Consider the following 27,892-nt stretch of genomic DNA (forward strand, 5'->3'; position numbering starts at 1 on the left):
CGGCCGCGCCCACAGATCAACTGATCGCATCTCCGCCTTCGCTCCACCCCTTCACTCCCGCCCTTTAGCCCCGCCCCGCCCGCAGTCCTCCCCGCTACCATCTTCACCCTCGCCCCGCCCCAATTTAGCCCCGCCCTTTAAGTGCTAGCCCCGCCCACCCACGCCCGCGTCTCCCCGCTGCTTCTTTTCCCACTCTTCTTTGATCCTTGGCCCCACCCCTCCATGAAGCCCCCGCCCACGAACCCGCCTTCCGGACAGCGCGAGGGGGCGGGGCGGGGGCGGGGCCGGCTTCACCCGGAATGAAAACAAACGGCAGCCTCTGCGGCAGCCGGGCACTCAGCAGGTCGCTGCTGGCGCAGCGGTGGCGCAGGTAAGGCGACTGGGGCTGGCACCGAACGGGGCCTGGGCCTGGCTGCGCGGCCGAGCCGTCCGTCGGCGCGGCTGGAGCGGCCGGGCGGACGCGGCGGTGCAGGCTCGGGAGGGAGCGGGAGGAGGTCCCTGCGGGCCTGAGGGAGAGGGACACCTGCCGTCAGCCTGAGCTGCGCCGAGCGGGCTGCCCGGGGCTGACTTGCGCGGACTGCGGATCGTTGTGGGTGAGGACGCGAGCTTTCTGGCCCCACGCTGTTCCTGCCTCCTTCCCTTGCTCTTACTTTGAAGTACGAGACTCCAGTCGTGTGTTATTTCCCTGAGAGGAACATGTATTGAATGTGCGTGAGCCTAGGCGATCTGGATTTTACAGAAGTGAAATTGAAAATTTCAACGTTAATTCCTAACGTTTCACTTTCGGTTCTGAGCGCTGTTATTCAGGACGTAAATGTTTTCCACGTTATGATATGAAACACACAGCGACAGGCTCCAAACTTGCGTTTCTCCAGTTAAAACGTAAAACTGGGCTATTAGATTTTCTTCCTTTTGACCTAACACCTGTCACTCTTTGTTTATAACCAGAGCCTCATACTTTGGAAGACGGTGGTTTAATTTAATTCTTTTATTTAACTTTTTTTTTAGTAAACAGTGTCTCACTATGCAGCTCTGGTTGTCCTGGAATTCTCTGTGTAGAATATGCTGCCCTTGACCTCACGGGAGATCCTGCTTTTGCTCCCCAGTTCTGGGATTAAAGGCGTGCAACAGTATGGCCAGCGACGATGGTTTTTTTTTTTTTTTTTTTTTAAAAGTTAAATCTTATTTAATACCATGCGTGGTGTGATTTAATATCACGCCTTTAATCACAGCACTTGGGAGGCAGAGGCAGGCGAATCTCTCTCTCTCTCTTTTTTTTTTCCTTTCGAGACAGGGTTTCTCCGTAGCTTATTGGTTCCTGTCCTGGAACTAGCTCTTGTAGACCAGGCTGGCCTCAAACTCACAGAGATCCGCCTGCCTCTGCTTCCCCAGTGCTGGGATTACAGGCGAATCTCTTGAGTTCAAGGCCAGCCTGGTCTACAGAGTGAGTTCCAGGACAGCCAGCGCTAAGTAATGAGTATTGGCTGGTTTTGTGTCAACTTGATAGAAGCTAGAGAAGAAGGAGCTTGAATTGAAGAAATGCCTCCATGAGATCCAGCAGTAAGGCATTTTTTTTTGTTAGTGATAAATGGGGGAGGGTCCAGCCCATTGTGGATGGTGCCACCCCTGGGCTGGTGGTTTTGAGTTCTATATGAAAACAAAATGAGCAAACTTGTAAGCAGCACTCCTGCACAGCTTCTGTATCAACTTTTGCCTCCAGGATCCTGCCCTGTTTGAGTTCCTGTCCTGACTTCCTTCAATAATGAATAGCAACATGGAAGTATAAGCTTCCCAACTTGCTTTGTGGTCATGGCATTTCATCACAACAATAGAAACTAACTACTAAGACCCACTGTCTCAGAAAAAGGAAATCTTGTGTGATGCACATCTGGCAGTGTTAGAACATAGATTAGGGTTGTGATAACCTTATCTCCTTTTGTTAGACAGTGGACTGGTTACAGTCTGGGAGACTGTTTTCAACTTTCTAAATAGCTGGTTGCCCGTAAATTATCCTTGCCATTCTCCTTATTACGTGGCAGTGGTCTTTTTCTCAGAATTTTTTAGATTTCAGTCCTGTGTCTGGTAGGTTCAATGACTTGTGTTTGCAAAGCAAGTGCTCCTAAGTGCTGCTGTGCCTTGCTGTAAGGATCAGTGTGTGAGTGACCACACACACACACACACACACACACACACTGTTTATTCCATTCTTCATCCTGACGACCCGTTTCTCACTCTCAGAGAGATCTGAACATTCTTTTAAAAGCATGGTTATGGAATAATTATCACCACACTTGCTTCAAATCAGGTGGATTATGTTCACAAGACTATGGAGTATTAGCCCTCCATACAAAAAAAGAGAAACATTTAAGTTCTAATAATCCATACTTTTTTCCACTCTGAGATTCATGTTCATTAATAAGGAGTGAGTAGCTTCCTCCTTGGTTTGGTTTGGCAAACTTTGAAACACTTCTCTACACTGCCTATCTGCCGCCGGCACTCAGCAGCTCTCCCCCACCCCTGGGAATAGTTGTACTGGTGTGGGATGCTGCCATAGCTCCTAAGGAGAAAAGAAGTTACATGCTGAGGACTTGCAGCAAGGGGTTGTGAGACAAAGTACAGAGTCCATTTTTGTAGGCAGATGGCTCATGCCAGTTCTGGCACTGGCTGGTGTTGTGGTTTTATAAAGCTAGGGCCTGGGGTTTCCCAGCTGTGAAATGATCTAGCCACTGCTGCACTGAACAATAGATGTAGTTGTGCTATTGCTCTCTCAGATTACCAGTGAAAACAGCAGCAAACCATGCGAGCCGTGTGATGGTTCATGCCTGTCATCCAGGCACGGTGGATGCTGCTGCTTTGAACTTTGGGGCAGCCTGGGCTACAGAGTAAGACCTTGTCTCAACACAAAGTTAAAACAACAAAAACCAAAATAGTGTAGTGCTGTAATTTTTAAATTTTTATTTATTTTTTGAGAGGCTGACCTGGAACTCACATTGATCTGTCTCTGCCTCCCAAGAGCTTAAAGGTGTGCATCACCACACCTAGCTAACTAACTCTTTTGTTTTCAAAGTTCAACTGTATAAACATTTATTACTGTAGTTCATAGTTCAAACTATCTTTTCTTTGTGCTTAATTACCAGAGTGGTTAGCTTAGTCTTTGGTTTTGAGTTAAAGTGGCCCAGGTGTAAGAATTTACAAGCTATATATATAGGGTTGCTTAAAGGGTTTGTCTTTTAAAAAAATTATCTTTTATGTGTATGGGTGTTTTGCTTATATGTATCTCTGTATATCAGAAAGGGCCCTTGGATCCTCTGGAACTAAAGTTACAGATGGTTGTGAGCTGCCTTGTGGGTGCTGGGAACCAAACCCAGGTTCTCTGGAAGAGGAGAGCAGCCAGTAACCCCTGAGCTGTCTGGCCAGCCCCTTTCCTTACCTTTCTGAGAATAATAACAGGGTTAGAAATTGAGAGGAGAACACAGACCTAGCATGTGTAACATCTTGGTTTATTACTTTCTTCCACAGGAAACAGGGATATAAACTACTCCTTGCTACATATTAGCAAGTTTGAAATAGATATTTTTAAGCTGGATGTGGTGACATATTATGCCTTTAGTCACAGCACTAGGGAGTCATTGGCTGGTGGTCTACAGAATGAGTTCCAGGACAGACAAGGCTAAACAGAGAAACTCTGGCTCAGGAAAAAAAATAACAACAACAAAAGAAACATTTTATATTGGCTTACATATAATTGGATACAGTAGCTTAGATTAAGCTGACAGAGGCACAGAGGGAACGCTACTTTGCAGAACTCCTCAGTAGAGGAGATAATGTGTAAAGCATTTTAGAATGTGATGTGGGTTTTATTGATTTACAGTTTTGCTTTCAAGGATGGCGCAGAAGAAATATCTTCAAGCAAAATTGACCCAGTTTCTAAGGGAAGACAGAATTCAACTTTGGAAACCACCATATACTGTTGAAAATAAAGAAGTTGGTTTGGCCTTGAAGGTATTTTCCTTTTACTATGTAAATCTTTGCAGTGTTACAACTTTCCTAGTGAATACTGTTCTGATGTCACAGGAAACTACCAGGCACAGCTGTGAAAATTTTGAGAAATACCAAAGCCTTTAGTGATGAACAAATGTAATTTAAATTTAATTTTTAATTTTTTAAAAATTTAATTTTTTCAGCACTAAAGGTAGAACCCAGGGCTTAACCCATGCTAGGCAAGCTCTTCACCACCAAGCCATACCTCCAGTCCTAATTCCTGGCATTTCATTCTTATAAGAATGTTACCTGATTCTCCAGGTATTGTATTAACTGTGGCAAATTAAGTTATAAAGAGAAAAAGTTTATTTTGTCTCATGGTTCTGGAAGTTCCTCAAGCTTGAGTGCCCCTGAATGAAGCCTTGGAACTTTGTCAAGGGTAGCACACTGTGACACGCCTCAGGGCAGAGAGGACTGTGCTGCCAGTCTTATCAAGCACAGCACCCACCTCCATGCACAGCATGTACTGTTTCTGATGAGAGCAAATGACTGCAAAATAGTCCTGGTTAGGTTAGTGTGCTCCAGCTTGTCTAAAATAGCTTACTGTGAAGTGGTGTGGAAGCCAGCAGCAACCACAGGCCCCTGCAGGTCACTAACCAGGTGTGGGTCAAATCACATCTCAGCATATCACCCAGCCGCACATCTCAGAGCATCCCCAGTGGTGCAGGCAGGATTGTGTGTACAGGTTGACTGTCCTTGAACTGATGGTCCTCCTGCTTCAGCCACCAGAGTGCTGGGATTTCTGGTGTATACCAATAGGCCCAGCTGTATTTATTTTTAACCCAGAATACATAACATTTTATCACTGTAAAACATGGGAATTTTTAAAAATAAAGTACTTTAAAAATCAATTTCAGAGCCAGTAGGATGACTCAACAGATAAGGTCCCTGCCGCCAAGGCTGAGGACCTTTTGATCTCCAGAGTCTGCATGGTGGAAGGAGAGAACTGACTCCTCCTGCAAGTTGTCTTCCAGTTCCCTATGTGCACCACCCACACAAAAATAGAAACGTAGAAGAAAATCACTCTCTGAAAATTCTAATGCCCCCTGAGCATGGTGGAGCAATCCTGCAATCTCAGCACTCAGGAGGCAGATAAGGGAGATCAGGAGTCCAAGTCCTAAGGAGTTTGAGGCCAGTCTAGACTACATGAAAGCTGTTTTAAATAGCCAAAACAGAACACCAAACCAACCTACCAACCAACCAAAACCCTAATATCTGGGAAGGGTATTTTTCTCTTCGAATAGCAGGTCTCTCAATTAGGATTTCTGTTGTGAAGAGACACAATGACCATGACCAACTCTTATAAATGAAAACATTTAATAGGGGTGGCAGCTTACTGTTCAGAGATTCAGTCCATTATCATCAAGGCAGGGATCATGGTGGCATGCAGACACACATGATGCTGGCTACATCTTGATCAGAAGGCAACAGGAAATGGACTGTGACATTGGAGCTTAAGCAAAAAAAGACCTCAAAGCCTACCTCCGCGGTGAAACACTTCCTTCAACAAGGCTACACCTCCCAATATGGTCACTCCCTGTGAGCTCATGGGGGCCAATTACATTCCAGCTACTACAGCTGGTAATTCTGACAGCAGTTCAGCTTGCCCCTGATACTCACTACCCAGGCTTCGACTTCTCAGGTATGCATGCTCCGGGTTACCATCACTGACTGGCTACAAAGTACAGGGTTCCCATGTGTGACAATTTGCTACAATGACTCCGAACTTAGGCCAAGTTCAGGGATTTTAGTTTCCCGTGAAGGCTACAAGAGAACAGATATCAGAGGGACAATGAGAAGCCTTAAAGGGGCCTGGTGGAGTCCCTGCCCCAGAGAGTGAGCTACTTCCCAGCTTCTGGGTGCTTCGAGTAGGAATCTTGAGAGACCCATCAGTTTACGTTTTTTTTTTTTTGTTTTTTTTTTTTTTTTTTTTTTTTTTTTTTGAGACAGGGTTTCTCTGTAACAGTTTTAGCTGTCCTGGAACTAGCTCTTCCTTGTAGACCAGGCTGGCCTCAAACTCACTAAGATCTGCCTGCCTCTGCCTCCTGAGTGCTGGGATTAAAGGCGTGCGCCACCACCACCCGGCTTCAATTTATGTATTTATATTGGAGGCCTGCTCTTAGGCTTGACTGGTTAAATCCCAGGCCACTGGTGATGAAAGGCATGATTATCCCTTTCCCTCCCTGTGGGTGGAGGGTGGAACAGAAAGCTTCAAGTTTCTAGTTAAGGCTTCCTTTTGTCAACCATTCCTCTTCTAAGCTACTAGGGCCGCCACCATGCCACATTAGGATGAATGATGCTCTGCTAGGACTGGAGATAAGGCCAGTATCTTTATTATGTCTCAGTAGTTCTCAAGCCAAAACACCATAGTGAGCAAGTTCAGAGGGCATTAAAAATAGCACATACATGTCAAGGTTTACATACATGTTTTCCAAAGGTACTGTGTTAAAGGCTTAATGCCCAGGGTGGCACTATTGGCAGGTAGTGGGAAGGTCCCTGAGGATAAGGCCAGCAAGGATGGCCACATCCTTCTTTTTCAGTTTCCTTCCTGGTTCAGAAGGGTGAGAAATCCCCTTTACCACTGGGGATGCTGTGGTTGAGTGATATGCTGAGATGTGATTTGACTCACACCTAGTTAGTGACTTGAAGGAACTTGAGGTTGCTGCTGGCTTCCACACTACACAGTAAACTATTTTAGGAAAGTTGGAGCACACACTAACCTAACCGGGGCTAGTTTGGTTTGGAATCATTTGCTTTCATGAAACAGTACATGCTGTGTGTGCATGGGTGTGTGTGTACTGTGCTTGGTAGCACTGTAGGCTTGTTCATACCAACATCACCACAGATGTGCGACATGTACATTAAATTAAAATGGCCACTTCCAGGTCTGGAGAGATGGCTCTGCAGTTAAGAGGCTTGCAAAGGAACACGGTTCAGTTCCCAGCACCCACATCAGGAGACTCACAACTACGTGTAACTCCAGCTCCAGGGAATCTGTTGCCACCTTCTGGTCTCTACAGGCACCTGTGTATGCATGCACATATACACATATAAATAATGAAAATAAGCCTTTTTTTAAAAACAGCCCCTTCATCACTAGGTGGAAGGAATTTTAGTTGCATTGTATCTTATGAGGTCCATCATTCATCAAAGTATAGTTATGTAGCACATGAGTATTCTTAAGTACAGATATATAAAGAAGACAGTTTTATAAACCAGACATGGTGGGCATGCCTTCAGTTTGAGCACTCAGGGAGGTAGATGCAGGAGGATCAGTCAGGGTCATTCTAGGCTGGCCTCAAATTTGCTAAGTAGTAGCCAAGGAAGACTACATAGCAAATTTGAGGCCAGCCTAATATATGAAATCCTATCTCAAAGAATATATTTTTAAAAATATAGTAAACATCTTTGAAGTTGGTATATTCTTCCTGTCTTCTCCTAATGACTATTTAAAATGTATTATGACTGGGCAGTGGTGGTGTACGCCTTTAATCCTAGCACTTGGGAGGCAGAGGCAGCTGCATCTCTGAGTTTGAGGCTAGCCAGTCCACAGAGAAGAGTTCCAGGACAGGCTCCAAAGCTACCCAAAGAAAACCTCTTTCAAAAAACAAACAAAAAAATAAAATGCATTATGAGTAAAACTTTGTCACACATATAAATCCCTAACAACCAAATAAAAAAGGTTATTTAATCTGTTTTGATCTCACACAGTTTAAGAAATTAGAATATTTTTTCTGTTTTTAAATTTTTTCCCATCCAATGACAGTGAATAGTTCACTATTTTAAAAAGTTTTTTATATTTATTTTATGTATGAGTATTTTTACTGGATGTATATTTATGTACCACATGTGTGACTAGTGCCCTTGAAAGTCAGAAAGAGGGGGGCTGGAGAGATGGCTCGGAGGGTAAGAGCACTGGCTGATCTTCCAGAGGTTCCAAGTTCAGTTCCCAGCAACCACATGGTGGCTCACAACCATCTGTAATGAGATCTGGTGCCTTCCTTGCCAGCAGTACATTGTATGCTTAATAAAGAAAAAAATCTGAAAGTCAGAAAGAGGAAGAATGTTGGATCCCCTGGAACAGGAGTTACAGATGGTGGTGAAGTACCAGAACCAGACCCAGGTCTTCTGTAAGAGCAACAAATGCTCTTAAGCACTGAGCCATCTCTCCAGCCTCCACAATTTAAAAAAAAATAATTGTGTGCAGGGGGTGGGAGGGGTGCGTTAGAAGTCAATATGGTGCTTGGTTCTCTCCCACCATGTAGGACCCAGAAGTTCAACTTAAGGCATCAGGCTTGACCTCAGGTGCCTTTACTTGTTAAGCCATCACTGCTTCTTAAAGTAATTTCTTAATATATTAAGGTTACAGGAGTCTCAGCCCTCCTTACTATCCCCCTGGAGTAGTCCCAGTTGTTCTCACTTTGCTTACGGAGCCTATTTTTACTATCTGTAAATGTTTTAATTTCTCCCTGAATCCTTCCTGTGAGCGGAGGTTGAATCTGAGTACAGTAAAGGCCTCTGCTTGTCAGAGTTACGTTGTGTTGGGGATTTTTTTCTTTACTGTTTTTGCACTGACACTCCGCTGAGCTGCAGTCTCTGGTCTCTCCTCATAGGACCTTGCTAGGAAGTACTCTGACCGACTAGAGTGCTGTGAGAGTGAGGTGGAGAACATAATAGAAGAGATCCGTTGCAAAGCCATTGAGCGCGGCACAGGAAATGAACACTACCGAGCAACCGGGATTGCCACGATTGAGGTGTTTCTGCCTCCAAGACTCAGGAAAGTAAGTAGCTGCCCAGTGACGGAGACACGCTTAGTGCTGTGACCAGGCTTTGTTTTGGGTTTGTTTGGTTTGGTTTTGTGATGACAGGGCCTTTCGGTGTGGTCACGCTGTCCTGGAACTTCATGTGTAGACCAGACTGGCTTTGAACTCACAGACCCTCCTGCCACTGCCTCCCAAGTGCTGGGATTAGAGGTGAGCGCCTCAACGCCCAATGAGCTGCTGTTTTTGTAAATCTGCAGTAGGGTACTTAAGGAACTCCATGTGTTGAATGGTGGATGAAGCAAACTTATTCTGGCACACTTAAGGTGTGCTTATTCAGAATATCACAGAAGCGGGACATGATAGTGCACATTGTCATCTCAACTCTTGGGTGCGGAGGCAGGATGGTCCTGGAGTTCAAGGTTATCCTTTGCTATATAGTGATTCAAGGCTAGTCCAAGATACATGAAAAACAAAACAGTGTCACACGGCCAGTGAGATGGCTTTAGCAGATAAAGCTCTTATCATCCAGCCTTATGACTGGGATGTATTCCTCAGACCCATGTGGTAGAAGGAGAGCTGACTCCTACAGTTGTTTTATGATCCAATGCTCCATGGTGTGACTGTGCTAAATAAATAGATGTCATTTTAAAAGTAAAATTAAAAAAAAATCTCATTCATGTACAGAGCTGTGTGCTAAGTTTGTATCCTTTCTAGTTTCATGCTTACAGATACTGAGAAGTAGGGCTGGAGAGATGGCTCAGAGGTTAAGAGCACTGGCTGCTCTTCCAGAGGACCCAGGTTCAGTTCTCAGCACCCACAGTACAGTTCACAGCCATCTTTAACTTCAGTCCCAGGTGGTCTGATGCCCTCTTCTAGCTTCACTGGGCATTGCACACACATGGTGCACAGGCAAACACCTATACATGTAAAATAAACATGAAATGTCAAGAAGCCAAAGTAGACAGGTTTTAGAACCGTATGTATGTAGTAGGACACTTCTTGCAGGAGTTCATCTTCTATGCTGATGGAGGGCAGAGGGTCAGTCAGCTGAGTGTTGAACAGGGCTGAACTGACCTGAGTAGCCCCCTTGTCACGGGACCTCATCCTTAGGTAGTACGTGGCCGGTCTATTTTCCTGGGAGTACTTTGCGGCCCTTCTCAGGACCAAACAATATTGACCATTCTCAGAAGTGAAAGTAGGTGCTTCAAGACTTGTCATGGGCAGGTGAGATGCTCAGCAGTTAAAATGCTTGCTGGGAAGCCTGACTTCCTTGTGATTCCCCGGTATCCACATAAAGGCAGAAGGAGAGAACTGATACCACAGCGTTGTCCTCTGACCATGGCACACCCACAAGCCCCTCTGCCCCATCATAACACACATGCACACATTTTTTTTAAAGGCAAGAAAAAAACAAAACACTTGTATGTGGGCCTGAAGAGCTGGCTCATGTTAGTAAAAGTGCCTGCCATGTAAACATGGGGACCTAAATTCAGATTTCTAGAATCCATGTAAAAAGCCAGATAACGTGAGTGTTTCTGTAACCCTAGCCCTGGGTGGTATAGGCTTACAGGGTTGTGGATGGATCTCCAAAGCTCATTAGCGAGTGAATCAATGAGAGATTCTATTGAGGAAAAAAAAAACCTGGATTCAAGGCTAGCCTAGTCTACAATGCAAGTTCCAGAACAGCAGGGCTACACAAAGAAACCATGTCTTGAAAAGCCAAAAAAGAGAAAGAAAGAAAGAAAGAAAGAAAGAAAGAAAGAAAGAAAGAAAGAAAGAAAGAAAGAAAGGGCAGAAAGTAATCAAGATACCTGATATCAGCTCCATATTTCACACATGTACACCCACGACAACAAGTACAACCCTCACACATTATAAGAATAAATTGAGTGGCAAGCATTCACAGTAACACCACTCATAATGGCTAAGGTAGATACAGTCGAACTTGCACCAGTGGATGTGTGGATAAACAGATACACCCACACCACAGAAGACTGCTGGTGGTACAGATATACAACACTAATAGTTTATGATATGAAACGAGCCTCAGAAACATGCAGAAAAGGCCTGACGCTATTACGGTTACGCTTCTGTTAAGTGCCCAAAACAGACAACTTTGTAGACAAATAAACTGTTGCAAGGCTGGGAAGAAGAGGAATGGGGTGTAGGGCATGGTGCCTGGTGACGGTGATGAGCGGGAATGTTCAGAAATTCCAGCATATACCTTCTTCTCTTAAGGTTTGATTTTTATTTTATTTTTTTTTAAAGACTACTTTTTAAAAAATATTTGTTTATTTATTATATATACACTTTCCAGGAAATAGTGCCAGATCTCATTACAGATGGTTATGAGCCACCATGTGGGTGCTGGGAATTGAACTCAGGACCTCTGGAAGAGCAGTCAGTGCTCTTAATCTCTGAGCCATCTCTCAGCCCTTGATTTTTATTTTTAATTATATGTAAGTATGTGTCTCTGGGCTTGCGCATATAAGCAAGTTACCCCTCTTCCCACGAGGTCAAGAGTAAATTGTATCTTCTGCGCCGGAGTTACAGTCAGGTATGAGCTGCTCAGGTAGATGCTGGGAAGCGAGCTCAGGTCCTCTGTAGAAGGGTTTGCTCTTACCATTAAACCATCGCTCCGATTTCATGAACTTTGATTATGGTGATGGCTGGCCATGTGATGAGTCCCACTGAGCAGTCCTACCTATTGCACAAAGGGACACTCAGGTCACTTTGCCAGTCTGTACTGGGCTGTGTTCAACATGTTTCTCTGTACAGGCAGTGCTTTGGTCCTTAAGTAGAACCCCGAGTTTATATCCTGGCAGCACTTCACAGCGTCACATGCCGGGTAGCAGTTCAAAGAAGTGTCACACTCAAGTACATTTCGTTTTGTCTCTCTTTGCAACAGGACAAGAAAAGCTTGTTGGAGACCCACTTGCATATCACTGGTAGAGACCTGAGATCTAAGTGAGTATCTGAGCTATGTCTCCCAATAGGTCTGCCCCTCTTACCCTGGTTCATTAAATGCTCTCAAGCTGTTCTGTAAGCTAGGGAGCCGGTCCATCTTCTCCTTACAGCCAAAGAAATGAAACCGGCAGGGTGGGACAAGAAAGAGGTCGTGCTGAACTCACATTGCTAGGTGAGAGGCAACATGGCTTTCTGAGTGAGAGGCCTGCTCATGGAGCTTCTTGGATGCAGTACAGCTTTCAGAGGGTTGTAGCGTGGGGCCAACAGAAGAGGTGCCCAGCTTGTAGCTGAATGAGTGGCTGATGAATGAAAGCAGGAGCCATCCTTGTACTGAGTAGAGCATTCTTTTTAGCATTGATTTCTTCTTGCAAAGGCCAACCCATGCGTTCTTCAGCTGATTGTCTTGTTTCTTTACCTTCTGGAGAATGAGGAAGCATCAGTCACTCAATGCCCACAAGGTATACGATAGCTCTAGTTAGAGGTTTCTCAGAGAGGATGCTGGATAGTATGGCAAGAATGTTTTTGACTCTGCTCAGATGGACAGCCCTGTAGTCCTCAATTCGAAAACAAGTTTAGAAAGGGCTTGGCTCATGACTTCCAGCAGCCACCCACTGTACCAGCTTTATTGTAAAATCCTGCTAGAGGTGGAAAGCCTGGTGTTTCTGAGTAAAAAGGTATAAAGTAGCAAAGTGGCCATCATGATCCAAGTCTTCATAGTATGTAACAGATAACAAATTTGCTTTCCTGCAGCTTATATTGTTTTTATTTTATAGAATAGCTGAAACTTTTGGATTTCAAGAAAATTACATCAAGATTGTAATAAATAAGAAACAACTTCAACTAGGTATGTCATAGCAAAAAAGGCATCAGCTGTATAAGTACTGGCTTTTTTTTTTGTATTTTTTTTCTTGCTTTTCCTCTATTTGAAAACTTCCTAGCCTTGATGCATTTATTATCCAAAGTCGATTATGTTGAAAGTTTACCATAATGAAAATGTAAAGCAGAAGATAACATTCCAATAAATATTCACTGGCCTTCTCTGGCTATTGGGGAAGAAAGACGTTCATTTCAGTCAGGTAAGATGTTCCAGAATGGAAATGTGTGCTGAGGGGAGGATCTGGGTTACTCATAGTTCTCTCTATGGGGAGAAAGCTGACCCTGAGGAGACAGATGGACAAGGCCCCATCGGAGCACTCTGCTTACAGCCAAGGGACTGAGTGTGGGTGGAGAGCAAATGAGCCATGTGAGTCTTCTAGCAGTGAACTCAGCTAGGGAAATCTTCACCACCCAGGGGAGCGCTGACTTCGTGAGGAGACAGTTTTGATTATAATTAGTTGGGGGCTGCGTGTTTATCATTTACTGAGTCAGAATCAGGGTTGCTACTGAATACAAGGCAGCCCTCACAAAAGCCCCACATCACAGACTTCTGCCCAAGATGTTAAATGCTGCTGGGAAGCCTGTGAAAATGAGCCTTGTTCAGTATGGAGTTTGTCCTCAGAAGGGAGGCACTGTACTACAGAGTGGATTACAGTGGCTTACACAGCGGCCACAGTCTGCAGGAGGCATGAGTGGAACAAGAGAGACATTAGATTGTTAGCAGTTCAGGTGGTCCATGAAGTCTCATGGATCTCTAGGGAGGGTTCCTGGAGCCTCAAGAACCTGAGCTTCACCTGTCTGTCTGTCTGTCTGTCTGTCTCTCCCTCCCTCCCTCCTTCCCTCTTTCCTCTTTTTTTTGGGGGGGTGGCTTTTCAAGGCAGGATTTCTCTTTGTAACTCTGGCAGTCCTGGAACTCGCTCTATAGACCAGGCTGGCCTCGAGCTCAAAGGTCCACCTGTTTCTACCTCCCGAGTACTGGGATTAAAGGTGTGCACCACCACCACCCGACTAGGTTTCATGTTTCTAAACAGCCTTTCATCGTCTTTCAGCATCCCAGCTGTTTCTCTTGTGTGTTCACATGTCACAACTACCTTTCCGTTGACACCCCTTCTCTGTTCTGCTCATCACTGGACAGACATTTTTAATTTTAATGCTGCCAAAACCATTGCCTTACATTTTGTGTTTGTTGAAGAAGCTCTTCCCAAACCCAGGACCACAAGGGTATTCTCCACTTGAACACAGACATTTTCCTTCATCCCCAAAGACTGAGGATCAGCTTGGCTTCCCTCCAGTGTCACTGCTAACACCTGGCGGTGCTGCTGTCTTAAGAGGGCTCTGTCCTTCCTGCACTTGTTCTCTGCACTCTTCTACAGTGTTCCTCTTCTTGTGGTTTTTTGTTTTGTTTTGTTTTTGTTTGTTTTGTAATCTTAAAATCCAATCGGAGGGCTGGGTGATGGCCTAGTGGGTGAAATACTTGTTGCTTAGGACCTGAGTTTGGGTCTCTAGCACTCGTGCATGTTGGGTTTGGTGGGTCCGGGGAGAGCCAAGTGGGTGCAGTTTCCCAACAGCAGGGGGCCACGCTGCATTGAATTCCCATCCCAACAGGCTAGTGTGTGTAAACAGACCCATAGGAAGAAGAGACAGTCTTCAGGTGAGGCAAATGGTCAGAGGTCCCTGGGAGTGGGCGTGGAAAGGGCGGGGACTGAAAGAATAACAGAAACTGTCCCAGAAAGCAGAAGCTGAGTTAGGTCCATGGGGTAGAAAGCAGGCGCCTGTGTCCTCTGCTTTTCACCATAGCCAGAACTGGACGTGCTGTCTACTGCACGGTGGCTTCTTGAGTTAGTTATGCCTCTACTAGAGGCTAGCAAAGTGTGTGTACTGATTGCACTTTTGTTTTCCTTTTATGCTGCCTGGCATAGTGCTCTCAAATATTTGTTACTTCAGTATGGTCTTAGGGTAGAGAGAAAGAAAACAGGAAAGAAGGAATGTGGCCCACTGCTCTCTCTGCAAGTGTGAATGCAGGTTCTAGAATTCCATCTTCCAGACTGATGAAGTGGCTTGGCTGATAAACAACATTGGTTGCAGAGCCTGATGGTTTGAGTTTGGTCCTAGAATCCCACATGGTAGAAGCTGAAAAGTGGCTCCTGCGAGTTGTCTACAAGCATATTAACACATGGACATACATGTATGCACACACACACTCAAAAATAAATTAATAAAAAAAGGACTCCATTTACCGTAAGAAATGGACTGTTGCCCAGGAAGTTTGTGTGACAGGCAATTCTGCTGTTCCCAGGGACAAGCCTTGAAGAACAAGGAGTGACTCACAATGTAAAGGCCATGGTGCTAGAACTGAACCAGTCTGAGGAGGATGTGAGGAAAAACTTCCAGGTAGAGGAAGAGGAACAGAATGAGGCAGAACTGAAGGAGAAACGCATTCAGAGGACCAAAAGGGGACTGGAGATTCTGGCAGAGAGAGGTACACAGAATTTTAGTTTGTTACCTCTCTCAGATACAGCACGGCAGCTCACAGAGTACCATGCCTCTTGTGGAGTCCTCTCCACAGTATAGCGTCTCAAGTGTTGTCTCTCACTTCTCTTCAACCCTGAGTTAACGACACTCCTATGGCTTTGTTGCAGCTGAGATGGTAGATCCGGAAACCATGCCTTATTTAGACATTGCAAACCAGACAGGCAGGTCAATCAGAATTCCTCCTGCTGAAAGAAAAGTAAGTATGGGCTGGGAGGCTGGCTGGGCTGTCAGAACAGAGGGCAGAGTCAGGCCCAGAGGCTTCTTAGAATGAAGATTTCTGATTAGGAATCAAGTTTATTTGAGGGTTTTGTTTAGTTTAGTATCTTTTTGTTATTTAAATGGCAATTTGTGGTAGGCTTCACGATTTATTCTGCTTATAGTTAAGAATTAAGAGTTGGGCTGGGCAGTGGTGACACATGCCTTTAATCTCAGCACTTGGGAGGCAGAGGCAGACGGATCTTTGTAAGTTCGAGACCAGCCTGGTCTACAAGAGCTAGTTCCAGGATATGCTCCAAAAGCTACAGAGAAACCCTGTCTCGAAAAACAAAACAAAACAAAAAAGGAATTAAGAGCTGGGCAGTGGTGGCACATACCTTCAATCTCAGCACTCAGGAGGCAGGAGGATCTGTCTCTTGAGTTCAAGGTCAGTCCACTATACAGAGCAAATTCCAGGGCAGCCAGGGTTACACAGAGAAACCTTGTCTCGAGGGACTGGAGGGATGGCTCAGCAGGTGAAGGTTCTTAATTCTATCAGAACCTACATGTTGGAAGGAGAGAAGTGACTCCCACAAGCTGTCCTCCTGCATTCACATGCACTGTGATACAGCTGTACCTGTATACATAGACATGCACACACAATAAATAAATAATAATTAAAACTTAAAATAATAAAATGAGGTTTTAAGATGGACATAATGGTGGTACAACCTGTAATCCCAACAACGGGAGGCTGGGAGCCAAACCCTCATTTAGTACACAGTCTAAGCCATCATAACCTTCTGTGAATGGATTTGGAGGGCCAGCAAGATGGCTTAGCAGGCCAAGGCACTTGCTGTTGAGCTTAACAACCTAAGTTCCATCTCAGGAACGTGCATGGTAAGAAGAGTCCTGAAAGCTGCCTGTGACCTCCACACATGTGCTGTGGCATAAATGTACACACACACACAAATGTGAAAAAAAAGTTGTTTTGGAAATGCTAGCATTGTCAAACATCTCAGAAGTGTGTGGTGGTGACTGCTTGTGAAGGTGGAGGGTGGGGGACTGACACAGGGTGTCCTGACAGTGAGAGACCCCAAACCAGAAATGAGTGTTTGGTCACTCACTTATTTGGACATTCTTGCTACGTAGCTGAGGCTGGCCTCCACCTCACAGTCCTCCTTCCGGCGTCTCACAGGCCCACACTACCAAAGCTGCATACTCCTTAGAAAGGCCATAAGAGTTACTGGCTGCTCATCCTCTCCAGGCTTGTAGAAAATTAGAACCAAATCTAGACCAGCAGGTGGGTAAAGGAAAAGCTGATAAAAGTGAGGGGTTGATGCTACTCAAGACAACAGCCACGTTGACTTGATAATTTGGCTTTGTTGCTTCAATGAGAGAAAACTCTAATTATAACAATTAATTTGGCTTTTTAGATTGAGTTGTTTTGTTCTGTCTTGTTTTTCATTAGTGCTAATATGTTTCTTAATTTGTTTTATTAATGCTTTTCTAATTTTATTTGAAAGCTGTTTTTAGAATTCCAATTCTTTCCTAGGCCCTTATGTTAGCTATGGGATACCATGAGAAGGGCAGAGCTTTCCTGAAGAGGAAAGAGTATGGAATAGCCTTGCCGTGCCTTCTGGATGCTGACAGGTATTTCTGGTAGGTACTTTGTATTCAGCCGGTACTACAGTAGGGAAGCTCCAGCACCCTCCTGCCTATAACTTCAGACTGATTTTTTCACTCCACAGTGGTTTCTGGGAGTGAGGAGATAAGGCACACATCAGTTTGTGGTTGTTTCCTCCTTTGTATTTCTTTCTTTTTTTTCTTTCAAGTCAGGGTTTTTCTGTGATGCCCTGCCTGTCCTAGATCTTGGTCTATAGACCAGGCTGACCTTGAACTCAGATCTGCCTGCCTCTGGTACTGGGATTAAAGGCACGTGCCACCAAAGCCCAACCCTCCTTTATATTTCTAACTCCGTTTATTTTTACTCTCATATGTAGGCTTTCCACCCCCAGTGTCCTGCCACCAGAACTGTCCATCACATGGCTCCGCCTCTTCTTGGGAGTGGTGTTGGTGCAGATGGTGATGGTCCTGAACCACAAATCGCACCGCAGACTGCACACTGAACCACATCGCACTGCACACTAAACCACATCGCACTGCACACTTCACCGCATCGCACTGCAGACTGCGCAGTTTGACTGTCACTCCCCTGCAGTCACTCCCGGATTGCTGTCTCATGAACTGTCAGTTATGCTGAGGTGCAGTGTTCACAGGAAGAAAGCAAAATTCCTGGCTCCTTTTACCTTACTTCCTAGTTTTCAGATTTAGTTGGTTCCTCAAAGGTAACCAAACTGAAGTTTGCTTTTTTTTCTTCATCAGTATTAACTGGTGAAGCCCAGAGTGAATTCCATTCTCTCAGCGCTTGAGAGGTTGAGGTACAAGTTGTAGGCCAGCCTGGGCATCTCTACAAGCTCTTGTTTTCAGGGGGATATATATCTACGTATACACACGTTTTTAACATGGACTTTAGCACATCTAATCTGATGTGCTTCATACATGTGTGCTTAGTGTCTCCATCTTTACTGGCTCTGGTGTCCTTTTGACTTGGTGCTTGTAGTCTCTGCAGTTTCCCAGGGTTCCTAGTACCTGTTCGTGGAAATAGTACTTAGAGAATGTTAATTTGGGCATGTTGGACACTTGAGACAGACTTGGTTCTGGGAAATGGTCAAGAGTAAACAGCCTATGGGTGAACTTTCTGTTTTGTGAATTCCCATGACAATCATCTATATGAGTACATTTTTTATGTTTATGATAGTTTTCCAGCTGCAAAGGTCAGTGCTGTTGGGTCTTAAATGTATAAACCTCAAGCTAGCTTATTACAAAGAAGAGATTTATTGTCCCAGATGTTTGAAAGAAATGGGGCAAGGCTGGGAAAAGTGAGAAGGTGGTCTGGGGTCAGGGTCTTGCCATGTATGTCCCTCTGTCTCTGCTGCTTCGTTTGCTTCATCTCTTCTGAAGCAAACGCTGCAGACTCTAAGCCAAGTCCTTAAAATCAAAGAAAAGTTTTCATGTCTTTGCATTCTTGTTCCTGCCTCGTTAGCAGAGAAGATTTTAAATATGTGTGGAGGGGGAGACCTTTTCTCCCTGGACAAATAATTTAAATGATTTTCAGATCTCAGATCCTCATAAAAACAACCACATCAGTATCATCATCAGTTCATGATGCATCAATACATCATAAGTATCAGGTGTAATAGATGCTGTTGGTGCCTTTATTAAAGTATAGAGTCATCTTTCCTTTGTGGTCACGAGTGCGCATGGTGATCCACTTAAAGAGCAAGCTTTACTGGCTCATGCTAGAAGGTTTAGCCTGTAACCAGTCGGCCCCATTGCTCTGCCATGTCCCTTGTCTCTGCTGCTTTGTGGTGCAGACGTGTGGCTGAGGAACTGAGCTGTTCATCTCCTCATTGTGGAGAAAAAGAATAGTAAGTGATGAAGGGCAGTAGAAATCTTCCAGTATGGCAGACAGAGATTGTGAGACATGGAGAAGGCGTGAGAACTATGCCAAGGCACTGGCTGTGCTTGCTAAAAAGCAATAATAAAGCAAAGAATGACCTTTTAACCAACTTTTATTGAAAAAGACACTTAGGCTTAGGTTATCATTCTTGAATCTAATTCTTTCTACACATTACTTGTACTCTCCTGGCATGGAGAACCTTGCTACTGTTTCCCTAATTGGGTCCTCAGCATCAGTGTTTCCAAAGAAAAAGACTCCTGTGTCATGGTGATTGTAATTCACAGCCAGGGCTGGAAGCCACTATGTCTGGGCCAGGTGCCACCATGCTGCTATTGAGAATCCTGATTTCTCTTTATCCCTTCAAAATTTTATTATTTTAAAAAAATGCCCCATTAGTTAATCCTACAAATGCAGCAAGAGCTGTAAAGCTTTCTGGGGACCACAAAGTGGCTGAAGGGCTCCGCATTGTCGGCTTTCTTCTCCTGCAGTGAGTGCAAAGAGCTGCTGGACACTGTGGACAACTACGCAGTTCTCCAGCTGGATATTGTGTGGTGCTACTTCCGCCTGGAACAACTGGAGTGCCTGGATGATGCAGAGAAGAAGCTGAACTTGGCCCAGAAGTGCTTTAAAAACTGTTATGGAGAGAATCACCAGAGACTGGTCCACATAAAAGTACGGAACTTTTTTTTTCGAGACAGGGTTTCTTTATAGCTTTGGACTGTAGCTTTGGATTCTGTCCTGGAACTAGCTCTTATAGACCAGGTTGGCCTCAAACTCACAGAAATCCACCTGCCTCTGCCTCCCGAGTGCTGGGATTAAAGGTGTGCGCCTGGCTGTGATTGGTTTTCTGAATCCACTTCTGGGCACAACTACTCCTGTCCAGATGTGGAACTGCTGCCAACAGTGATTCATCTGGGCAGCAGTGTAAAATGCCCTCTTTATAAACCAAGGCTTGGTTTCCTGAGTCTGGCTACATTTAATTTTATTTTATTGGTTTTGTTTGAGACAGTTTCATGTAGCCCAGGCTGTCCCTGAACTCCTAATCCTCTTGCTTCAGCCTCCAGAGTACTTGGATTACAGGTACACACCACTTGTGCAACTTAGTCTCGCTGCGTCTGTGCTGGTTTTTAAAGTCAGTTTTTACAAACCCCTGCTCTCAGTCACCCTGAGCAGGAGAGAATCTGTCTATGATTTATTCATGGCCTATAGTGGTTGGAGATAGGTGTCTGACTGGTTCCTTCCATATGGAAGAGGCACTGCTTGGGAATCTTCACACTGACAGTCATGATGCCTTGGACAGTCTAGTGATGTCACTTTGTTCCTGTGGAGACATGGGACAGTTACACAGCAGTGAGAGTGCTGCCCTGAAATTAGAAATAAGACAGCTTATTCTTTTTCCTCCCAACAACTTTAGGGAAATTGTGGGAAAGAGAAAGTGTTGTTTTTAAGACTCTACCTGCTTCAGGGGATTCGGAACTATCACAGTGGAAATGGAGAGGAGGCTCGGGAATATCTCAACAAGGTAAGTAAGTAAGGCTGCTGCGTCTGCCCTCACCTATGCCCCTGTGAGTTGTTGGCAGTGGAGTGCTCTGTGGTCGTGCTCAGACTGACCCTTCAGGGCCCTGCACCTCCCTCCCATCCTCCCACACACAGTGTGAACACTTGTATCTGGGAGGGTTCAGGCAAGATGCTGCAATAAGGACATTTCAAAATGGCAGTGACTTTATTGGGTAAAGTTTCTGCCCTGCTGTCTAGCATCTAGCTAAACGCAAGGAATGTACTACAGTCGCTCAGACCCTCCTACAACACTCAGCCTGCCTGGTTATGCTATATTGTAGGTTGTACAGGCAGAGATGGTGTTGTCTGTTTTCGTTGCTTGATGGTTAGACAAGCTTCCTTCTGTCAGAATCACACATGCAGCAGTTCTCACTGTGGCCTCACTTCTGGCTTAGTGCTGCTAAGCTTTGATGTTGCTACTGTTGTGTGAGTCTTCTGTTGCTTCCTGTTTGTTTGTAGGCGCGCCAGCTCTTTAAAGAGCTGTACATTGATCCATCAAAAGTTCACAACTTGCTGCAGTTGGGGTTCACTGCCCAGGAAGCCCGGCTCGGCCTGCGGGCTTGTGATGGAAACGTGGACCATGCAGCCATTCATATTTCCAACCGCAGAGAGGTAAGTTTTCACTTCTTTCCTCAGCACCCGTGAGGCTCGGACCCTGTGAAAAGGCTAAGAAACAAAGACAGTACAGCTTCTTTTCTGAACGGGGTAGGAAAAGACGAGAGAAAATGCCAGAAGACATTTGAACGAGAAGGGACTCCAGATCAGGAGAGCAGGAACACATTGCCTTCGCTTTTGTTTATTTGAGACAGGCTCATATAATCCAGGTTGGTCTCGAACTTGCTGTAAACCCAAGGGTAACCTTGAACTGCTGATCCTTTTTGCCAGTAACTGAAGGCTAGGATTACGGGCATTCTCCACACACACTTTTCTGCAGTGCTGGGGATGGAACCTGGAACTTCAAGGATGCTGGGCAAGCATCTGTCAACAGGGCTTCATCCCCACCAGATTGTCTTAATCACATCAGTTTTGAATCAGGGCAGCTTCCTGTCACAGTGGCTAGTTAAACCAGCAGGCTTCTCTCAGGATCTCACTTGATACCATATTGTATTTCTGGACATTATTTCAAAGGCAACTACAAACAGTCTGTGAGGCCACAATGCTAGTTTTGGATTGCTTTCTTGCCTGGAAATATGTCAGATCAAGAAACAAGGTCTTTTTTTCTTCTTTTTTTTAATTGATTTTTTTATTGAGCTCTACATTTTTCTCTGCTCCCTTCCCTGATTCTCCTTTTTTCTTCAGTCCTCCCCCAAGGTCGCCGTGCTTCCACTTTACTCAGAAGATCTTGTCTTTTTCTACTTCTCATGTAGATTATATCTATGTAAGTCTCTCTTAGTGTCCTCATTGTTGTCTAGGTTTTCTGGGATTGTGGTTTGTAGGCTGGCTTTCTTTGCTTTATGTTTAAAAACCACCTATGAGTGAGTACATGTGATAATTGTCTTTCTGTGTCTGGGTGACCTCACTCAATGTTTTCTAGCTCCATCCATTTTCCTGCAAAATTCAAGATGTTGTTTTTTTGTTTGTTTGTTTTTTGCTGTGTAGCACTCCATTGTATAAATGTACCACATTTTCCTTATCCATTTTTCGGTCGAGGGCATTTAGGTTGTTTCCAGGTTCTGGTTATGACAAACAAAGCTGCTATGAACATAGTTTAGCACATGTCCTTGTGGCACTATTGAGCAACTTTTGGGTATATGCCCAACAGTAGTATTACTGGGTCTTGAGGAAGGTTGTTTCCTAACTTTCTAAGAAATCACCATACTGACATCCAAAGGGACTGTACCAGCTTGCATTCCCACCAGCAATGCAGGATTGTTCCCTTTAACCCACAGCCTCTCCAGCATAAGATGTCATCAGTGTTTATGTATGATCTTGGCCATTCTTACAGGTGTAAGATGGAATCTCAGAGTTGTTTTGATTTGCATTTCTTTGACTAAGGATGTTGAACATTTCCTTAAGTGTCTTTCAGCCATTTTAGATTCCTCTGTTGAGAATTCTCTGTTTAGGTTTATACTCCATTTTTTTTTATTGGATTATTTGTTCTTTTGGTGACCAATTTTTTGAGTTCTTTGTATATTTTGGAGATCAGACCTCTGTCTGATGTGGGGTTAATAATGAAGATCTTTTCCCATTCTCTAGGCTGTCGTTTTGTCTTGACTGTGTCCTATGCTTTATAGAAGCTTTTCAGTTTCAGGAGGTCCCATTAATTGTTTCTCTCATTGTCTGTCTGCTGGGGTTATATTTAGGGAGTGGTCTCCTGTGCCAACGCATTCAAGTGTACTTCCTACTTTCTCTTCTATAAGGTTCAGTATGGCTGGCTTTATGTTGAGGTCTCTGATCTATCAAAGAAACGAGGTCTTAAAGCTGCAGTCATTTATAACAAGCTTACAAAAGAGAGTTTCAGAATTCTAGTGTTGGAAAGGAGGGACCTTGTCTCACCCAGTTAGTTGTACAGCAGAGAACTTGAGGTCCAGAGCGAGTTGGGATTTGCTGTCAGTCTTCTCTCAAAGCTGACATAGTCTCCTAGGGCTTTCCAGCCAGACACTCTTCTTGTATGGATCCCATTTCCCAGGGTAACCCTGAAGCACAGCAGTTCGTGGGCCACAGAAGGGGCAGAAGAAACTCTTCTGCCATGGTGTTATACCTGTCCATTCTTTTTTTTTTTTTTTTTTTTGGTTTTTCGAGACAGGGTTTCTCTGTGGTTTTGGAGCCTGTCCTGGAACTAGCTCTGTAGACCAAGCTGGTCTCGAACTCACAGAGATCCGCCTGCCTCTGCCTCCCAAGTGCTGGGATTAAAGGCGTGCGCCACCATCGCCCAGCAAACCTGTCCATTCTTATGCTGGATGCTTGGTTCATGAGGTGCTGGGCTGATGCTGTTTCCACTCCTGATCTCAGAGCCCAGCCCTAACCATGTCCCTGTGCCCCTTGCCTCTTTTCTTGGCAAGGATAGGTAGGGGTCCCTTTTTGCTTAGTTGTTCACCAACCCAGAGACCTTGAGACACCCTGCAGAACAGAACCTCAGATTCCTGCACTACCTTCAACCCTAACTCAGAGGGACTTGTTTTCCTAAAGGAACTGGCCCAAATAAGGAAGGAGGAGAAGGAGAAGAGGAGACGCCGCCTGGAAAATATCAAGTCTTTGAAAGGAATGGGCTACTCTACACATGCTGCCAAACAGGCCCTTCACCAGGCCAGAGGCAACCTGGATGACGCCCTGAAGGTAATGCTTCTAGGCTTCAGTCTGAGCAGCTAGCTGCACCCCACTAGTCTGCCTCCAGGCTGTTTCCACAGTCTTCTTATGCTCTTCCTATATCTTTGTGTATATGGGGTTACACGTGCACCCATCTTTTCCCCATCCTTTGCTTTGTGTGTGTGTGGTTTTTTTTTTGTTTTTTGATTTTTCGAGACAGGGTTTCTCCATAGCTTTTTTGGTTCCCGTCCTGGAACTAGCTCTTGTAGACCAGGCTGGCCTCGAACTCACAGAGATCCACCTGTCTCTGCCTCCCGAGTGCTGGGATTAAAGGCGTGCGCCACCATCGCCCGGCTTGTTTTATGTTTTTTTTTAACAGGATCTCGCTGTGTAGCCCTGGCTGTCCTGGAACTCGGTATGGAGACCAGACTGGCATCAAACTCAAGAAATCTGCCTGCCTCTGCCTCCTGAGCACTGGGGTTAAAGGTGTATGCCAGCATGCCCAATTTGTATGTAATTAAAAATGAGAATGTAATGTGACTATGGCACTTGAGATTTCTGTGCTAGGCAAACATGAAAAGCACATTAAATTCTAGCCATCTGAAGAAACCAGTGAGCTTGAACAGTTAGTTTCAGTAGGTCCTGAAGCTGGGGAGAAGTCAGTCAGAAAGGACTTGTCTCGTATGGGGACCTGAGTTGGAGCCCCAGGGCCCAGGTTAAAATGCTACATGTGGTGGGACACATGCTAGTACTGGGGGCATAGAAACAGGATCCCTGGATTCTAGCCAGCCGGTTCCCTTTCCTGCACGGCCAACGGTGACATCCTACACTCATCTGTCCCGCTAGTGGACAGCTCTGGGCTGTCCATCGGCATGTAAGAGACGGTCTGCGGAATAAAGGTGTCCTGTGCTTTCAGATTCTCCTCAGTAACCCCCACATGTGGTGGTTACAGGACTCAGACTCTGAAAACAGCAGCCATCAAGCAAGTCCTTCCCAGGAAAGCATCGACCAAGTGAGTGCCAGGCGCTGTGTCTTGCCGTGGGCAGGGCTGGCTGGGATGAGTAGGATGGTGGCAGGGTGGCATGTGTCTGCCTCTAGGCTTCAGCAGGACCCACCATCCCTGTAGTGGGGCGGATGTGGGTAGAGGGTTCGAGTGAGGCACTTCTGTAGAAAGGAAAGGAGATGGGCATGGACCTTTGGTCCCAGCACCTAGAGAGAGAGGCCAGCCTGTGTTCAGAGCCAGCCAGGGCTATATAGTGAGATTCTCTCCCCTAAAAACAGCAAGAATGATGGCCTGCAGCAGGAGGTACCTTTTTGCCTTCATTTCTCGGTTGTCCCTTCCCATGTTCCACCGCTAACATCAGTCCTGTTTCTCTGCCTGGGACCTAAGAGGATGTCACTATCCCATGAAACTCAGCCCACCTTGAGCCTCATGAGTCTTCATCTACACTTAGACCGCACTCTAGTGTGTCCCACATATTGTGGTCATGTAACCTGTGGTATTCATAGTTAGATTTTCATGACACTTGCTTTCAGCACCATGTTGGCAAGTCCTGAGGTGAGTGCCTAGCCCCTGTTGACACCTGGTCTTCAGAGCCCTTTCTGCATGGCCTGGCATCTTCTGGGACTGAAGAGGATGAATGCAGCATTCTGTAATCACACTAACCCAGGAAGCAAGGTTGTCCTAGTTGGGCTGTAGGTGACAAGAGCATGGATGTGGTGGTTCACATGGCAGTGTGAGCTGAGCTCACGGTCACAGTCCTAACCCTATGATCTCTCCTAGCTGGTGTACATGGGTTTCGACACAGTGGCGGCTGAAGCAGCGCTAAGGGTATTTGGAGGCAATGTCCAGGTAGCAGCTCAGACCCTTGCGCACCATGGAGGAAGCCTTCCTCCAGACCTGCAGTTCTCAGGAGAGGACTCCTCCTCCACAGCGTCCACATCCCCGTCTGACTCTGCAGGTAGGTCTGACGTAGGCCTTACTGATAGCTGCACTCTGCCAAGTTTGAGCTAACAGCAGCCGTGAGCCTAAGGTAGAGGCTACCAAAGGCACTGTCAGGGTTACGTCTCCTGGGATCTGCTTATCCCTGTGGTGTTTTCATTGCAGGGACCTCTAGTGCCTCAACAGATGAAGACATGGAGACAGAGGCTGTCAATGAGATCCTGGAGGACATTCCAGAGCACGAGGAGGACTACCTGGACTCAACTCTGGAGGACGAAGAAGTCATTATTGCCGAGTACTTGTCCTATGTGGAAAGTGTAAGGTCTGCTGCAAAGAACAACTGAACAGAAATTAGTGCTACATTTCTGCCTATAAATCTGTCATTGCGAATGGTCGAATGCAGCTCTTCTTTGCGTTCCTCTTGCTTTTCAACGATTTTGCTCCAAGTAGGCTTTTTCCTCAGGTACAGGGACCCAGCATAGTGAAGAGAGGCTTTGTTGGGAAAGATGGTCTAGAAAAGGGGATTCCCTGGCTCTGCTGTTTCCCTTCTGCCTCCCGGTCTGCATCTCTAACCCTGTCACTGTCAGTTTTCCATCAGAACTGAGGACAGGCTTTCCAATGGAGGCAGGGTGGTCTGCAGAGAGATGGGGACTCTGTCTCCTGTCTGCCTCTCACTAGCCCTCCTGTTCTGCTGCTGCCCTCCTCTGCCACTGCCTCTGCTGTGCAAGCTTACCTCAGCCCTTTGCTCACCCTGCTGCACCCTTGACTCTTCATTCCAATGAGATACAGGCCGCAGTCCCACACCAAATGGTGGCAGATACCTTGATCTTGAAATGTCAGTGTTTGTGCTCTTAGATCAGTAAAAATCTGTACTTAAAATTCAAGGTTGAAAATCAGAGTTTCTGTAAATTCTGAATTCCTCATACAAAGTGAAAGTCTCTTATTAAATCAAAGTTTTAAATGCTGACCAAAACAATTTTTTAGTTTACATTTTTAGATTGCTGTCAGAGAAAACTAACTGATAGCTAGAAGACTTGAGTCTGAGATGTGCTTTCTCAAGTCTCTTGTTGGGTTTTCTATAGCTGGGTCACAGGACTGTTCCTAGAGGGGCCTGTCAGCCTCTGGTTGGTTCTTCCTGGGTATGGACCGGATGGATAGCCTTCTGGCACCCAGGGCATGGCAGCAGCCAGGTGTGGAATGAGTCAAGTACCACTGTGTCCCTGAGACCCTAGGGTCTCAGTTCACCTGAAGCCTTGACTAGGCTGAACAAGTAGAATTGTTTCTTGCTTTTTTTTTATTATTATTACATATATTTATTTGGGGGATAGGAAAACATGTCATGAAGAAGACTGGGGTTCAGAAGACAACATGTAGGGATTTGTTCTCTTTCCACATGTGGGTACCAAGGACTGCACTTAGGTTGTCAGGCTTGGTTAGGTTGTCAGGCTTGGTGGCAAGCCCTGCTCCCTGATGAGTCATCTCGTTGGCCCCCTTACTATTCTTTGGAAGTGGATGATATTGATGGAAATAAACGTGGAGAATGCAATTGGATGTCTTTGGCCTAGCTGCAGTGAGTTGCTTCCCAGTTGTTCACACGATCATTCCATTCTGTGTGTTGGGAGCATTACCCTCCAAAGCAGCAAAAAGCTGGAGTGTGGCTCTGCAGCAGAGCCCTGCTGGGCCTGTATGGGTTACACCTCCAGCATCAGCAGGGTTCAGGTATGACCAAGAGTGAGTCCCAGCAAGTGTGCCTTCACAAGTGCAGGGCAGGTGGAGTTACCTTGAAACTGCTGACCTACCAGGCACCATCCTGGGTATGGCGCCAGCTGTGCTCTCTGGATTCCCAGCTGTCTAAATGCTGATGGAGAACACAGGGAGCCAGGGCATCGCTGCCATGCCATCAGGCCCCGACTGTATGTGTCTGCCCGCGGAGATGCACAGTGTGGGCATGGGCAAGCAGAACCAGCAAGATGCCCTTGCCTGGATAGGGGGGACCTGAAGTGGATGGTTAATGGCCACCAGAGTGGGGTTTGAGAGAATTCTCCTTAGAGTCAAGAGAATATTCCAGAGTTGCACAAATTGTGTTATGGATAGGATTGTGGGGAAATGGGGTGAGAGTGACTCAGGAGTTGGGGGAGATGGTTTGGGTGCACCAAGAGGGTATGTTGGGGGAGAGGAATGAGAGTCTGCTGAGACTTTGTGCAGAGTCCCAAAAAGCAGGTGGGGACTTAACTAGAGGTGGCAGAACAG

The 27,892-nt window shown here is 45.6% G+C and overlaps 1 protein-coding gene across 1 annotated transcript; it reads left to right on the forward strand.

Annotated features, from left to right (window-relative positions):
- Positions 1 to 243: 243 nt before the first annotated feature.
- Positions 244 to 27,444, forward strand: Nub1 (negative regulator of ubiquitin like proteins 1). Its single transcript, XM_057782032.1, has 15 exons — positions 244 to 370; positions 3,885 to 4,002; positions 8,655 to 8,822; positions 11,713 to 11,771; positions 12,545 to 12,615; positions 14,944 to 15,126; positions 15,287 to 15,375; positions 16,930 to 17,036; positions 19,386 to 19,569; positions 20,312 to 20,419; positions 20,914 to 21,066; positions 23,584 to 23,730; positions 24,617 to 24,712; positions 25,484 to 25,661; positions 25,808 to 27,444. The coding sequence occupies exons 1-15, from the start codon at positions 300 to 302 to the stop codon at positions 25,984 to 25,986; spliced, it is 1,911 nt and encodes a 636-aa protein (XP_057638015.1). The 5' UTR covers positions 244 to 299; the 3' UTR covers positions 25,987 to 27,444.
- Positions 27,445 to 27,892: the final 448 nt, after the last annotated feature.

This window comes from Chionomys nivalis, chromosome 1 (assembly GCF_950005125.1).
Source record: "Chionomys nivalis chromosome 1, mChiNiv1.1, whole genome shotgun sequence".
NCBI classification, from domain to species: domain Eukaryota; kingdom Metazoa; phylum Chordata; class Mammalia; order Rodentia; family Cricetidae; genus Chionomys; species Chionomys nivalis.